At 43.8% G+C, this 16395-nt stretch overlaps 1 protein-coding gene and 1 pseudogene across 3 annotated transcripts; one reads left to right on the top strand and one right to left on the bottom strand.

Moving 5' to 3' along the window:
- Nucleotides 1-2753: 2753 nt before the first annotated feature.
- LOC111744561 lies at nucleotides 2754-2872 on the top strand (annotated as a pseudogene).
- A 5197-nt stretch (nucleotides 2873-8069) lies between these two features.
- FBXL14 (F-box and leucine rich repeat protein 14) lies at nucleotides 8070-16389 on the bottom strand. Of its 3 annotated transcripts, none has more exons than XM_023535113.1 (2): nucleotides 14924-16389; nucleotides 8070-9849 (listed from the first exon to the last, which is right to left on the bottom strand). In XM_023535113.1, exons 1-2 carry the CDS (start codon nucleotides 16073-16075, stop codon nucleotides 9838-9840), a joined length of 1164 nt encoding a protein of 387 aa, XP_023390881.1. In that variant the 5' UTR covers nucleotides 16076-16389; the 3' UTR covers nucleotides 8070-9837. The 3 variants fall into 3 exon arrangements, with proteins under 3 accessions (XP_023390881.1, XP_011366119.1, XP_023390880.1); XM_011367817.2 differs by lacking the exon at nucleotides 8070-9849 and adding an exon at nucleotides 13121-13544; XM_023535112.1 differs by lacking the exon at nucleotides 8070-9849 and having other exon boundaries at nucleotides 13121-16389.
- Nucleotides 16390-16395: the final 6 nt, after the last annotated feature.

Here is a 16395-nt window from a genome sequence, read left to right as displayed (position 1 = left end):
AGTGAGAATACCGTGCTCCCAGCCTCCACTCCCCCTCAGAAAGCCGGCCTCTGAAGCTCAGTAGGACTCTGGGATCCAAATCAGCCCTCTCCGCTCCCAGAACACTGTGATCCTTGCCCCTGTAGCGGCTGTTGGCGCTTGTCCATGCTCTGTGTCAGTGTCTGGAGCTGACAGTCGTGGGAGCTTATGAAGTCACCTGGCTTCTCCGCTGTAAAACAGTGAGTGGAGTGCGATCAGTTGTCATGTGCGTATTAGCGGAAGATTGAGGAGGGGGCCGTGTCTTTGGGGAGCTGTCTGTGCTTGGGTCCTGGGGGGGTATTACACAGCGGTCTGCAGGTTGGGCACAAACTTTCTCCCTTTGCAGGATCTTGGGTAGAAAAGGTCCCAACAGGAAACAGCTCAGGGGAACTTCCTCTTGCTTGTGAAGCTTCCCATCATGTGTGTTTGTGTCAACACTGAGATGCACAGGACAAATTGTATGCAATGCCTCAACACAGCCCAACAATTTTTTTCTGTTCACATTTAACTAGTTTTGAACAGCAGGAGGAAACCTTAAATATTTCCTTTTCTTCTCACAGACCTTTTCTCTACTAAAACAAAATTACTAGAGATGAAACAGGGAATAATTCAAATAGTCATTTAAATCAAGGACCTGGTTTGGCTTGACCTCCCTTGGTTGCTTGTGCTATGCTGATAAAGTCCGGGCAGGCTAAGCTGACCAGTGAAAGGCAAAATGGCAGATCTAGTGATTTTTGGGGGGAGTGGGAGGGTGGGGGAGTAGAAACTGGCGGTACAGTGCATTTAGCCCTTCAGTCAGTACTTTTATACCAGTGAAATCAGGTTGAAACTGACATCTAGGGCAGCCTCAAGGAGGATAACAATTCCAACATGGAAGGCGAGGCTGTCAACGTCTGGGGAGTGAGAGGGAGATTAGTATTATGTGTATATAAACCTGGGTTCTGTCTCCTTATCCACCACTGGCTGGCTCCCTCCTGCACTGAGAACTCTGTAAAGCTGCAGCCCCAACTTTTTTCCCCCCTAAAACACACATGGGACACATTCCCACAGACATATCCAGATACAGGTTGCGGCACAGATAAATCCAGCTCTGAGTTGGGGGCAGTTCCCAGTGAAACGTTACTTTCTCTCCCACTCAAGAAAGCAGACCTCTATACAAGTAGATGTGAGATGTCACTGTATTCCCAGCCCTGGCACAGGACTCCCTCCTACAATAGATGCTAAATAAATGTTTACTAAGTGAAAGACAGAGAGTCTCGAATCCACACTAATTTGCATTTTTAAAAAGTCATTCATAAACTCTACTATTTTAACTACTAATTAGCAATTAATCCCAATAAACCAGCAGGATTTTGTGATTGTAAATGAGGGTCGTATGGGTTGGTCAAAAGGAATATTTGGTGGCATTTTTATAGGCTCTTAAAGTAGTTTTAGCTCTATAACTGGTAAAGCCAAGCACAAGCTTTATCAGTCCTGCCACTTGACTGTCAGCACTATGTAGATAAACTCATAATGTTTCCCAGAGAGGAACTTTAATAAGAGATTCTTAAGCAGGAGACCTGGGGAGAGAGATTCTTAATGTTGCCTGATTACTGTATCTTTGTTGGGGCTTAACCTGTGCCGACAAATGCTTAATTTCAAGGTCTTATATAAATCAAGAATAAGATTCTCTATCAGACCCAAATTTGAGGCATTTGTCACTACTGTTGGTCACTCTGAAAGCTGGAGTTGGGTCCAAATGGATCCAACCCACTCTGTCACCTAGAGCTCCTCAGGGGAGGGAAGTAGCATTACATGATTAAAGGGCAACTTTGCCTTCTCATCCAAATGTTTCTATTCTGAATGATTGTTTTTAATAAGGATTTTCTGAAATAAGGATTTATGTATCACTTTTAAGAATAGCCTTAAACAGGTAAGCATATTTTAGTAAAAATAGTATTTAAAAACTGTGGCGTAGAGATTGCCAATCAAATACACTAATGACAATTATCACTTGTCTGGCTTCCATAAGTTTGGAAGATTCTGGGAGGTTCTGGGAGTGGAGTTGAAGGCAGAAAAGGGGAAGCAAAGAGCCAGAGTCAGGAGTGCAGCAATCCCTAGCAGAGTCTGCAGGTGCAGAAGTGAGATTGTGAGGCAGGAAGGTGGTGGTTTAGTTAGGCGACCCAGATGCTAAGTGTGTCTATAATGATGGAAAGTGAATGAACAGGGAGAATTTTGGAAATACGAAGCAATATAACAGAGACAATTTGAGGATTTAGGTGTAGCCTCGCCGTTATCAAGAGTATGAGAGAAGATGCTAAAGAAAACACTGTAGAGAAGTGAGGCTCTATTTCTCCCTGCAGACGACCCCACTGGTGCTGTCTGGAGAAGTCATGTTACATAGCTTTTCTTTGTAGACTCAAGGGCGTTTCCCAACTCTTTTGGGTATGCCAGTTGGACACAATAAACTTTGGACTGATAACATTTCAACCTCAAGATATAATTTCCTTGTCTCTGTAGACCTTGAACATAATTTTCTCTTAATTTGAAAGCTTGTACTTTGTACTTAATTCTAATTATGTTCATCTTGTTTTTTGAATAGAAAATTAAGAGGTTGGTCTTACGTTGGTTTTTAGATACCTTGCGATCTAAGGAGAGTCTGAAAGATGTTTACATTCCAAAGTACCAAAATTTTCCACTGCCTTGAAAAATCTGAGATGCCTTGTTGTCACTGTTTTATCAAATTATTGTTTCTAGTCTACGATCATGCCACCCTGAACAAGCCTGATCTCGTCTGATCTCGGAAGCTAAGCAGGGTCGGGCCTGGTTAGTATTTGAATGGGAGACCACCTAGGAAGACCAGGTGCTGTGGGCGGTACAAAAAAAAATTATTGTTTCCAAATTGCTATTTTACTCTTCCCCAAACTGGTGTGGCTAGCTAGGAAGAGTGACTTCTAAAACAACTGATAATGTTGTTGAATATACTTTGTTAAAAGGACAGAGAAGTATAAGAATATTGATGAATACCAAAATAATGGTGATAAGCCCAGGACAGGAGTAAATAGGCATTCGAGTAGTGATTCAGGAACTGTATCTGGGACAGGAAGCTTGGAACAAACTCCCTCCTAGGGCAGGCTTATCTCATGATTTGCTCCTTATTTAAGGAGTCAGGCTCCCTAAAGCTCTCCTTTAGAGTTCACTGTCTCCTTGGATGCCCTTGAATGTTTCACTTCACCTTTCTAAAGTTCATCTAAAGTAGGGTAAAGATTATTTACTCTTGGAGAAAGCTGTCACAACATCTTGATAACCAGCAGAAGTAATTCAGCCAGCCTGTCTGTCATTCTTTGGGAAGAGTAGTCCAAGCGGTCCCATGTCACTTGCTTTCCTTGGGGGGAAACCTATGTGGTCCCTTCTTCCTATAACACCCACCCAAAGAAGTATGAGGGTCAACATAAAATACTAGCATGACATTTGCATTAAGTATTAAATGTAATAATTGTGCTTCTCTCCCGGGAGAAATGAAAATTAATAAGTCAAATATGTCAATAAGGTATTTGTACTGATGAAAGCAGACCAGAGTTGGTTTTGTTTTTATTTTCTTTTGTACTTGTTTTGTGTTTTTGACCCAAGGTATTTTAGAGACTTTGAAGAAAGGACCTGAAAGTTATTACTCAACCTGTTATTTGTATTGAAATGTATGCAGACTTCTAACTTTCAGAGCTGAACAGCCTAATCCTTGATCATCCCAGAATGAGTTTAGGAATTTGTAATCATTTCCTTTTTACTGAGTTTGCATACATTACTAACCACCTAGCTTTAGAAGAATGAGCAGTCTCTCTGAGCTGAAATAGAATGATGAGAAGTTAGCGCCATCCTGAAATGTTCATCTCTATCAGTTAATCCTTCATGAACATTCGTGTATAAATGACATCAAAGAAGGTCCTTCATGATGCACAGAGAGGACAGACTCCCTTCCACAGTGCTCCTTTTAAACGGAAATTCCTAATAAAGTAATAAAAATGGTTAGCATTTTATATTTTCACCCGTTTTGCATTAGGAGTTTCATGGATATTTGCTCAATGCCGAGGGGAAGGGCCAACGTGTATAAATAAGAAGGCGGCGATCTGGCAAGATTGGGAACATGACCTCTTGCCCTCCGCAGCCTGGGAAGCCCGAGTGAATGCTCCCAATCTTAGCAGTGTATGGACGCCCTGCGAACCTTCCCCTCTGCATACAGAGCAGGGTTAGAGGTTAATGAATGAGTGCTCTCCCCACACACGAGGTCCTGTTCCATAGTGGTTTTATAAATAAGGGCTTAAATGGGGTCAGAATAAAACCTGCATATTGCTTTTAAACTCTCTAAATCTTTTTGAAGTGATGGTGTTCAAAGAGGACATCCTTCTACCAGAGAAGGAAGAGATGAGGCTCATATGCTTGGAGATCTGGGCGGCTACTACTGGCTCATTCTGTCTAAAAGCAGGACCAAATGGAAAATAAAGTGGGGGTGGGGGACAGGTCCTCACTGCCCCCTATTCTTCTCTGGTAATCCCTTAAAAAATAATTGCAGACCCAAACCTCTGGCCTCCAGCACATTTTCCACTTGATTAGAGGCCTTTGTGAGGTAGGGAAAGGACCTGCAGACTTGTACATTGTGCAGAGGCCTGAAATGTCCAGCTGGGATTTTTTTCCATCAAAAGGGGATTTTAGTAAAACCATTATCAGGGGCTTAAAGGAGAAAAGCTGTTGAGCTGCAAGTGAGGGGGTAGATTAGCATTAGCAGGCTTGTTTTGGGCAGTAGTGGAAGGGTGGGAAGGTGTTTGCAGCCACTTGTACACAAGTGCCTTGGTTTCTCTGCAAGTTCCTGGCAGGTGCACAGGTAAGATGGACACAGGAGTGGGAACCAACGGGCTTAGGAATGGCACAGGGGGCTTTAACTCTGGACCATCGAGTAGAAGGCAACCCAAATCAGGGAGGATTGCAAGGTAATGCTTGTGTGTAAGGGGCCATATGACTTGCTTCGTTACAGGTTGTATACATCCATCCACGTCACCTGGAGTCGCCCCACTGCATCACTCTCTGTGCTCCTCTTCAGTCTCCACCGATGGGGCATCAGAAAATTAAGAAGCCAAGAAGCGGCCATGCTGGTTACTTTAAATGGCAAATGGATGTCTGTGTGGACACCTTTATTTTTGTCGGGGAGGGACTAAGAGAACAGAGGAAGGTTACGAAAGCATCAGTGGCTGCCCAGTCTGCAAATAAATATTCAGGCTGTGTGGATTTGCAACTGTGCTCTAGGGTGAGAGTTTGGGGAATGTTACCTAAAATAGCATCTCTGTTTTAGGATTACTAGAGCTGTCAGTTATACCTTCTCGGCCAGAACGGAGTGAAGCCTGAATCGTGTGGGGTTGACAGGCAGTGTTCAGGCCACTGGAGCTGACTGCTGCTTGAGGGGCCTGTGTAGGGATGTCACAGCAGCAGCCTGCCCTGGAAACACTTGCTTTCTGTTTCTCCCTGTGTACACTCTTGTCCTTGCTTGTGCCCTGTGAAAATGGGATGGTAGAGAAGACATAAGATTCATCCTGACTACAGCGAACGAACTGGAGACAATGGTGGCCACGGGTCAGTAACAGCTACATGTCTCCGAGCAGCGCATTTCCAGTGTGATGCATTTCCTCAGTCCCAGGTTCACCTCATGCCAGCCTGGTGGTGGCCTATTAGTTGGAATTTTTGTCTAAAGTCAGATTCAAACAACCAAAGAAAGAGGGTCTGTCTTCTAGAAAACATGCGCTAGCCCAGGAAAGCTGTTCTCAGAGACCGCAAATCAAAGAGCAGCCCTCCTAGTTCATCCTGAGGACGACTTTCAGGAACTGCTAGTCACTGGTAGTTTCCGCTTCCCCTTACTTAATTTCATGTACTGCGTCTATATTGTTCTGGCTCCTCAGCCTGCCTGTGCTTGCTTTCTCCTCCTCAGTTTGGGTGGAGTGATGCATGATCTCTTTTCTTTCCCCTACCACCTCTTGTCTTTATCTAGGTTGTTTTCCCTGAATCTGTATTCATTCGGCGTTGTCGCTAACAATGGCATATTTCAGCTAGGGTCCGTAAGGCTGCCCGGGGAGACTGTCTGCCTTTATAAGACTTTCATAGATGGTGCCAGGAGTGGTAATCTGCTTCATGTCTGGGCCCTAAGTTCCAGAGGCTTTTCCTTTCTTTTCTCTCATTCTCTAACCAAAAATGACCTCTGTATCACCGAGCTAATGAGCTATGCCTCATCCAGCTAATACAGCTTGGTAGAAGAAGCCACAGGGGATTTCCGCCTTCCACCTTCCACATTTTTATTCCACGTTTGTACCAACTGCCCTTCAGATCCATGCTTTGATTCCCTGAGGCCAGACTATTGAGCTGGAAGAGGGCAAGAGCCCTCGAGGCCTCTCCTGCCCTCAGCCTGTCTCTCATTGTGGCATTTAATGGAATCTGGTGAAGTGGACTCAGAAGTTCTTTTCTCTGTTTTAATTTCTGCTACCTTTTCCTAATGTCAGTTTTCCATAGGAGGGATTTAGGTATTTGAGCAGCCTTACTTCTTTATTAGGGACCTTAATCATTTTTCAGTTTCATAGACGCCTTAAGATTTTATGGAGACATTTTTATCTGGGCAATAAAGATCCTAATTATAATGAAAAGATAGATAGTCCTAAAGTTTAAAAAATATTTTTGTTTTTCCTTGAAGGATCTCTAGAATTTTTCATCACAGCCAATAATTTTTTTCCTTTTCTAATAAAAAATGCTACACCTTTTGCTGTTAGTTAAAATTGTCTTCTCCATGTGTGATTATAAAATGCTCCCTATTTGTTCTCATACTTCCCAAATATAGTAATGTGACACTATTTGTGTGAGATGGTCTTGAAGAAAAATGAGAAGCTGATATTTCATTCCAACAGCCTCCAAAAGCAGAGAGCAGCTAGCTATGAGGAGGCTGCAGCTATTAACTCGCTTCAAAAACAAAGTGGCCTCTAGGTTCCTTTGAGTAGTTTCACTGATATTTAAAAATTCCATTTTATCTTTTCGGTGGCGTGAAATTCCACTTTTGTCAACTCTTATACCGTGGGGAAGTTTTTTGTGGGTGTGTGTGGGAGTCAGGGGACAGGTGGTAACCAGAGAGGGCGTTTGTCAGAGAGGAGGAGGTTGGGGTTCCCCACTGGAAATAGCCTCCAACTCATAGACAATGCTGCCGCCTGCTGACAATACACAGGGTTTGCAGATTTTGTGGATAAATTTTATCTTTCCACTTTTCATCTTACACGGTGGGAAACAAATAGAGTTTTGCATTAACCATACATTTTCTTCCTTATAGCAGATCTTAAAATCATCTTAATAATCTTGGGGTAAAGGAAAACACAAGGTTGGATCGGACTTCAAGCTCCCTGATACTAGTGTGGGCACAGTATATAGCTGCATTCACAGGGGAGAGAGTAAATTGTATGGGTGAGTGGGAGAGGTTTTTGGTTTTGGGGGGAATAGGGAAGGTCAAGGACAATCCAGGAGACAAAAATGGTTTTCCATCCATGTCTTTCAATAAAGTGTAGTGCTTGTCCTGTCTCCTAACTTGCATGTACACATTTTCATTTCTAAAGGAGCGATGGGGCCGTTTGCAGCTAAATCCTGTGTCGTGCTTAACTGTAGTGAATTTCTGCAGTTTCTCTTGTGATTCCATTGAAAATTAGACCCGTATGTGTGGGCAGGGATAGGCCAGCTGCCTTCCTTTGGGTCACACTGATTGTCGCTATTTACTCTGAGCACAATGGCAGGGCATCTGGCTCAAGTGCACAGACGTCAGCTCCGGCTGGAAGAGCGAGTCATCTATCGATCGCAGCTCAGAAAAGGCCTTCTCTTGAAGGCCTTCCTATAACAGCAAGCTGCAAGCTTGATGTTCAGGAGACTACAGAACCTGGCCACACTGTTTTTATAGATTCCTGACTAAATTTTGTGCATTTGAAATGAACTTAGAAGAAGAGCTGCAAATTGCCACTTTAATTTTGTCATTTTCATATTGTGCTTAAGACACACTTACTGGTCCCTTTTTTTTTTTTTGCAGGGGCGGGGGGACGGGTTGTTCACAGCAGTGGGCTTTTGAGCTATGAATTAAAGGTTTAAAACACTCAAGTAAAAATGGAAGGTACTAATTACGTTGTCTTCTACCTAAGAACATTAAAAATTTGAGAGGCTTAACTATTGTAATTCCTCCCTTATTTTACCCATCTTTCCAATTTTAGCCTTGGTGATTTTACTAAAGATTCTAAGGAATATCAGGACTAACTTTTTGGTTCCTCCCTATTTGGAGACCACTTCTTTAAAAAGCAGACTGGAAGCGGGCAGCTATTCCTACACAAATGTATACATAAAAATGCCAGTTTGCGGTAAAGATTCCCTAAGGAGAAATATAATTATGGATGTTTGTAGTAAATATTCTCCTATTCTTTTCAGATGAGGAAAATAATGATTTCCAAGCCATACTGAATAATTCTGCACTACTAAATAAGTTAATCTGGTTTTGAAGATGTTTTCCCACATCCTAATTCCAGTAAGTTGGATCCTGGCTATGAGTCCGAATTATTGACAGACAGCTGTGTTATAGTCCTGATCCTTCTGGAGGGTGGATTACATAAATTGAGGAGTAATAAACATAAGAGGGTGCCTGATATTAACAAATTAGACCCTTTTACTCTTTGTAGACAAGAGGGATTTGTAACTAAAACATCTACGAAGTCAAGCCTTTTTATCCTTGAATGACAATAGCTAGTGTTCTCGCAACTTGACTCTATTTTATAAAAGGATTGTGTGACAGACATTTGTAAACATGTTAAATGTGTGTAAGTTCTTAGCTTTGAGACTACTTTAGTCCAAGTACAGACTTCCAGCATTTATACTTCATATGACTATTTGTGACAAAGCAGTGTTTTGGAAACTGGCTCGAGTTTCCAAGCAGATGACAGATTTGGCACTACTAGCTGCTTGGGTACCCTATAGCCTGTTTACCAACTTAACAATAGCTTTTTGGCTTCTTGAATAATCCTGTATATCATGTTTGCCTAATTTATTGCTTATTAAATAGTAGTAACTTTCAGCATTTGGGTTTTTTTTTTTTTAAACTCCCAAAGAAAATATACTCTGGTTTATCATCTTTCTGAAGAGAGAGGGCTCAGGGTGGTGCTTTGCAGTGTCTCGAGGATGCATGTTGACCACTCTCTGATGTGGTCATTAAAGTCTGGAGCAGCCTCAGTTCTCATACTGACTCTTCATATCACCTAGGCAGTATATTTTCACCCCTGTCAAGCCTCTTTCCCCATTTATGAAATCAAATGTACAATATCTGTCAGACTTGGGAAAACAAAAACTTTGAGACAGAGAAATTGAACACTGTGTTATGATTAAGTTCTTCCAGCAGACCACATTCACATCCCTAACACTGTCTCACCTGGGTTTCTTTGCTGCTGCTAGAGACCTCATTCTTCTCTTCTTTTAATTGAGGCTACTTTCCACTGTAGGAAATAAAAGCAGACTTACAAGAATATGTGACATTTGTCTTTCAGATAATTAGAGTGGAAGAGTAATGAGATAATAAAAACTTGTCTTTTTAAAGAAAAAATGTACACATTTCCGGGCTAACAAACAGGCAGGGAAATTCCACCTCTATTTTGTTTTATTTGAGGGATGCTAAACATACCGTACTCTAGTGCCGCGCAGTCAAGATCTCAAGCTTACTTTCTCTTGCACCTTAACTGGAAGACTTGGCTTTACATAGTACCAAAGGTGCTGGGTTGGTATAGACAACTCCACCAGGCAAAATCAGAGCAATTCCTGGAAAGAGGAAGACTGAAACTGATCATTTGTGGACATTAAAATTTACCAATCTATAAATAACCCCTTTACTAATCCAAGACCTTAGAGTACATATGCTTTTATTTCAGCTGTGCACTTACCTTTGATAAGTTCTGAATTTTTAATAGTTGGCACTGACCAAAGAATGAATGTCTCCTGTTTGACAATATTCACTTTTCAAAAACTTTAACTTGTTACCTAATATGTAAATGAGTCCATTGGCAAAAATGAGATAAATATGTGGCCTAAGCATACGCTTAGGTTTGAATGCAGCTCTCCAATTTCTAATCCTGTACTTTACAGGATTTTTATTGACTGAATCTGTACAGCCATGCAGTCTCTTGGAAGAAGAAAAAGATGTGCATCATCTCATCAAAAAGCCTCACCCGACTCTGCAGGGGTTCACAGTGACATAAAATTTAGGTCTTGCCCTCTACTAAAGGAATAGAATTAACTTTTAAAAGGGTGTGATTGTGATGTCTGACTCAGGGAAGAGAAAGACGACAGAGAGGACGACCACTAGGTGACTTACTACAGCCCCTTTCTACAGCAGAGCAGCTGAGAGCAGAGACCTTGGGGCCTTCCCTTTCACCCAGACGTGAGGTCTCGGTTTTGTTTTACAAATGTTTTACTCAGGGGGCTCTTATTCTTTGTAAACATGGTCCCTGGGGGCCACTACCTTTTCCCCTGTGGAAACGTGAGTTCAAATTCTCTAAGCCCAAAGTGAAAGGTTTAACTTTTACCCCAAGACTAGCATCTATCTAGTAACTACTGCAAGAAAGCAGCAGAATTTGGGAGGATAGGCCAGGCTTTAATTTACATATCATGTCCTTAGTGAAAAGAAAATTTTTAAAAAGAAACTCCAATAAAAGGAACATTTGCTTTTTCAGATCCTTGTTGATCTTGAATCACGAAAGAATATGATCAGTTTGCGTTTCCTTAACTATTTAAGGAGGTACTATACTCAGGCAAGCATCCTTGTCGCTATTGCCAAATGTGGAATCAAATTGAGAGGGCCCTCCTCAGCCTTAAGACAAGAATTCAGCAGGGAGAATTACACAACAGCCCAGCGCTCTTAGCTAGAGGCCTACTGTGGTCCTTAGGGAGCTGCAGAAACTGTCTGAACCCCAATTACATTTATAGATAGTCTTTTCAGTACAGACCGTACAGGGCTACTGCCTGATGAGACTTAGAAAAGAAAGGTATGTGGATCCCTTTCTTAACTCCTACCCAGAGTTTCTCTTGAGGTTTATTACTTCTGGATGATAAATTTACAAAGTTCTTATTTTGATTTTTCAGTCCTGAAGTTTCAGCAAATACCGGAATCAGGTTTTCTTCTGTTATTCTAAAAATTACCCTTAAGTGAATTTTAACTTTTGTACCACCCACAAAGTATGTGTCAACTCATTTTCTTTAGTGCCTCTATTCTTTAAAAGCATTTCTTTCCATTCTTGTAGATATGGTGGAGATCCTATTCACTTTAAAGTAGTGTCCTGCGGCATGAGCTTGTCCACACTGTGTTCAAAAAGCTACCACTCACTCCTGTGAGGTCGCCTTACTGGAAACCAAGGATGACCAATAACTGAACCTTCTCACAGAGCAAAAGGGAGTTGGACCTGGTTTGAGTTCTAGCTCTCTTCAACAGGTAGCGGGGTGACTTTAAGGAGAGGAGTATATCTGAAAAACAGGATACCTGTTTCAACAGGTTGCTTTGAGGACTAAAATGGAAATTAACAAGTACCATGCAAAGCACACCATATGAGGTTCTCAACTCATATTCTTTTCTTTCTACCCCAAAAGGTTTAGAGATAAGAAGTTAACCTTGACTGATGAAAATAAGTAGTTTATTCATCTTTTCCAGAGATGTTCCAAGTATATTATTAAGTATGCTCAGTTCAGGATGAGGACACTAGGCCCATGATCTTAACTTTCAAACATTAATTTAGCAAGCTTTAGCCAAGCCTATATTTAACCTTTAAAGTAAAAACCAGACAAAATAGAAAACCAAATAACCCTTCTGGTTAATTGGTAGGATTATTCAGCATATTAAAATGAAGAATGTGAGCACAGAGCCTGAGACTTAGGAAGTGCTCAAATTTTTATTGACTGAATCTGTACAGCCATGCAGTCTCTTGGAAGAAGAAAAACAGTCCAAGAACTTATAGCTTGTGTAACCCTCATGCACTGTAGTGTCAAATGCTAAATGAGAAAGCAGACCCTAATTCAAAGTTCCTACTCCACCCCCGCCCCCGCCCCAGGGAATAAGCACAGTAACCTAAGAGGGAAGAAACAGATCTACATCTTCCCCAAAGAAAAGGAAGATGGATCTAGTGTCAGGCTCAATTAGACCCAATTATGATGGCTCTCCAAAAAGGAACAATGCAGCTTTTGTGATATGCTCAAGCAGAAAGCTTGGAAATTTTACAAAACAATCTTATCCCAAGAGAAACCTGGGTTCTAGCTCTCTTCCTGGAAAGAGGTGCTGATCCAGGAAAGTTTTATACTACTCTTATCAGCTCTTGCTGGGATCAGTACTTTTCTTAAAAAAAAAAAAAAAAAAAAAGGCAGAAACAACTAGGAAAGACGTCTGTAAAACCAGGAATATGAATTACCTCCACTGTTCGAGCATTTGGAAATACTCTTCCATTTCCACAGCCCAACCACAGGGTGTCAGACTATTTAGTTTTTGTCTACCAAAGGGAATGCTTTACTAGAAATGTTGGTATTCATTTATGTGCCCCAAATTCAGTCTAAGAACGCTCACCCTCAGCTTTGGAAGTGCTTAAAATGCAAACCGGCAAGAACTCCTGGCCAACCTCCCCGCCCCCCAGGAAAGTGCTTAAATACAGCCAGGCCGGGAGGAGAATGTTAAAAAGAGGGGCTGAACTGCCCTCCTCCTATCCACTAGGACCCTCACTCACACTGAGATTCACCATGCATGACTGAGCAAGCAGGCAAGGAAGCAAGGATAGCGCTCTTTTAACTTTTCTGAACAATGGCTTCAGTTCCCTCCACCCTTCACCATTTCACATCCTCCCACACCCACTCAAAGTGTAAAGAAACCCGTCTTTCTTCCCCACTTCCACATCTCACGACCCATTTTTTGAACATTACCCCTAGATGTCATTTCCACCCAAAGAAAAATATGCCACCCTGGGGAAATTGTGACTCTTACAAATCTGGTTTTCAAAAAAGTTTCATTTTGTTCAGTTTCTTTAAATTTCAATGTTGTTGACAGTTGAAAACCAAAATTATATAACTCTTCAATCTAATCACATTTCTAGAAACAAAACATTTAGATGTCACTAGTAAACCTTATACAGAGTAAATTTTTAACCGTGGGCTTACTCGTAGCATATAGGACGCACTGAAGTCTATGCCTTATTTCCTTTTACTTGAAAGCACACAAACAGCACCTCTGACTTTGGCATGTACCCAAACACACACTGCCTTCAAAATAATTCACAGATACAAGGTTGTTTTTTTTCTCAAAAACATACTTCATATTTCCTCTTTTATTATATAAATATCAGTTTAACCTTTTACTGTAAGAATATAAACGTTTTAAGAGGATCTTTGTTATTATTTATACAAATTCACAAACAGTACAATTAATTGATAAAGGTCTCTGGGTTTCTTTAACTCCATGGTCTCGCATGTTGCTGTGGAGGATTCTAAAAAAATAAACAAAAAATCCAACAAAAATATACATCCTACTCAAAAGCGATTTTTTTTTAAAGCCACAAGTCCCAACCCCCACCAAAATAAAGTCATCTACTCCTCCATTTAGAAACAGAATTTTTTAAAACCCACAAACTCCCATTTTATTAACAGAACAGAGATAAAGACATGAATTTCAGTCTCCTTCCCTTCACATTACAGCCCCAGGGGCTCTGTAGGCCAACTCTGCTCTTCTGCTTCCAACAGGAAGCCTCACTGTGTGACCTTTTTGTGGGGAAACTTGGAAGAGGGTGAGGGTAGGGCATAATTTGCATATATAATAATCATTTGCAAGACAATCTGCATCTCAAACAAAAACCAGTTCAACTCTCATTTCTCCCACACATTTGTGCTATAAATTAAGATTTAGGAACATCGTTGGGCCCTCAAATCTCAATGGACAAGTAGAAAAAGAAAATTATAGCCAGAATGTGGAAGTGGGACATACTGGATGGATGGGGTTTGGGAAGAAACCAAACAAGAAAAGACGTACAAACCCAATGGGTATCTTTCCAGTCTAGGCACAAAAATGTTTTAGTCTCAAAATATCTCTCTTGTTGAATTCCAGGGCTTCAGAGAAAAAAGTAAACTAAAACGAGGTAGCCAGACATATATATATACTTATATATATATAAAATTTATATATATATAATATATAGAATATATTCAGCAGAAAAAAAGGACCATGATAAAAAAAAAAGGATAAAAATGAAATGAGCGTGGATATCAGAGTACTGTAAAAAGAGAAGTGATGAGAAGAGACTGGGATTAGTTATTAAGTGGAGGAAGGGTGAAAAGGCCGTTGTAGTTGGGTTTGCTTTCATACATTTCAAAATAAAAACCAGATCACAGTATTCCAATGAAAGCTTAAGTGAAGGCAGACATTTTCCTCAACTCCCCAGGGTCGAAAGGACTAGTTCTTCCCACCCCCACCCCCATTTTCGAAAGCAACGCAGTGGGGATACAGTAGCTCAATCAGCCCTCCATCCCCCAGCAGAGGAGTGGATGGGTTAAGTAGCTGAGTCCTTCTCCATTCTCAGGGAAAAAGCGGGGGTGGGGGGGTACGGTAGGGGTAGCAGAGGAACCCCAGATGCAATGAATGGACGAGTAGTGGGCAGGGGGTGCTGGAGGAAGGAGGAGAAAAATGAGCCTGAAGCTTCGTATCACTGCCCCCATCTCATCCACTGCAAGGATCTATGTATAAGTGTGCGTGTGGAGGTGGGAGGGGGGAGATGACAGGAGGAGAAACAGGGCGGGACAAGGGGAGTTGGTGCTGCCGCCCTCACCTGACCTTCTCACTGTCCGTCATCTGCCAGAGTCCCAAGTTGAGTACCTTGAGGCAGGGCAGCTGCGTGATGCGCTCCAGGCCGCGCTTGGTGATTCGCGTACAGCCGTACAGGTCTATGCCAGTGAGCTGGCTCAGGTGCTCAGCAATCAGCTCCAGGCCCTTGTCCGTGATTCGCACACACTGTCCGATGTTGAGCGTGCGCAGCCCGTGCATCTGCCGCACCATGCGGTTGATGCCATCATCGCTGATGTGGCAGGAGCAGAGGGAAAGAGACTTGAGGCCATCCAGCCCCTGCGCTATGTAAGCCAGACTCTGGTCCCCCACTTTGTCACAGAACGACACATCCAGCCCCGAGAGGCGCAGGCTGCCCATGGCCAGATGCATGATGCCCGTATCACTGATGTTGTCACAGGAGCGCAGGTTAAGGCTGCGGAGGCTGCCCATGTGCGACAGGTGCAGGAGACCCGCGTCCGAGATGCCTCCGCAGAAGCTGAGGTTGAGGAGCCTCAGGCCCGTCAGCCCCCGGGAGATGTGCTTTAGAGAAAGATCGGTGAGCTTCTGGCAGTCCTGCAGCGTGAGCTGCTCCAGGCCCAGGCAGCCCTCTGCCGCGCTGCGCGTCATGCCGGCCAGGTGTCCAATGCCCACATCCGAGAGATGGCGGCAGCTGCGGAGATTAAGGCTCTTGAGGCGCTGCAGGCCCCAGGCGATGAGCAGGAGGCCGGTGTTGGTGATGTTGCTGCAGCCCCCCAGCTCTAGAACCTCCAGGCCTTTAAGGTACTGGGCTATGCGGCCCAGGCTGCTGTCGGTGATCTGCTTGCAGAGGCTCAGGTTGAGGGCGCGCAGGGAACTGATCTCCTGCACAAACGCGTGGCCCAGCCCGTTGTCCGTGAGGTTGTAGCAGCCGCTCAGGTTGAGGCTCTCGATGTTGGCCATGCCCTGGATCACGTAGCTGAGGCTGCGGCGGAGGCTCAGGATCTGCACCCGGCGGATGCCCCGGGCCTGCAGGCTGGGGAACAGCGACGGGTTGGCCCGGCGCAGGTGCAGCTTGGCCTCCACCCCCCGCCACACCGACTTGTGGTAGGCGGCGTCCCGCCAGGCTGTGCACACCTGCGCCGCGCGCCCCTTGTCCCGGACGTCCAGGTAGCCGAAGATCATGGCCAGCAGCTCGGGGAACAAGCACGAGATGTGGGTCTCCATCTTCCTCCTCCCCCCTCCGCGGCGCCGGGGGGAGGAGGCGACAAGAGCAGTTCGCCCTGGCCGCCGCCGCCTCGGGCCCAACGGACGGCCCCTCCCCGCCTTCCGGCTCCGGCCGCTGCTGCCGCTCCTCCTCCTGGTCCGTCCGTCCTTCCTTCCTTCCTGCCGGCTTCGCCTCCCTTCCCTTCCCTCCCCCCGCCCCGGGCTCCGCTCGGTCCTCACATCCCGGGCGGGGAAAGCGCCCCTCACTCACTCCCCAGCCTGCCGGGCCGCCGCCACCGCGCCGCCGCCTGGGGTCTAACCACGCCGCGCTCGGGCCGCGC

Source organism: Pteropus vampyrus, unplaced genomic scaffold (genome assembly GCF_000151845.1).
Source record: "Pteropus vampyrus isolate Shadow unplaced genomic scaffold, Pvam_2.0 Scaffold137, whole genome shotgun sequence".
NCBI lineage: Eukaryota > Metazoa > Chordata > Mammalia > Chiroptera > Pteropodidae > Pteropus > Pteropus vampyrus.
The sequence above is the reverse complement of the archived record's forward strand: the minus strand, read 5'-3'. Positions and strand labels throughout refer to the sequence as shown.

Coding starts and splice junctions, on each gene's coding strand:
- FBXL14 (XM_023535112.1), bottom strand. CDS start 16,075: ATGGAGACCCACATCTCGTGCTTGTTCCCCGAGCTGCTGGCCATGATC.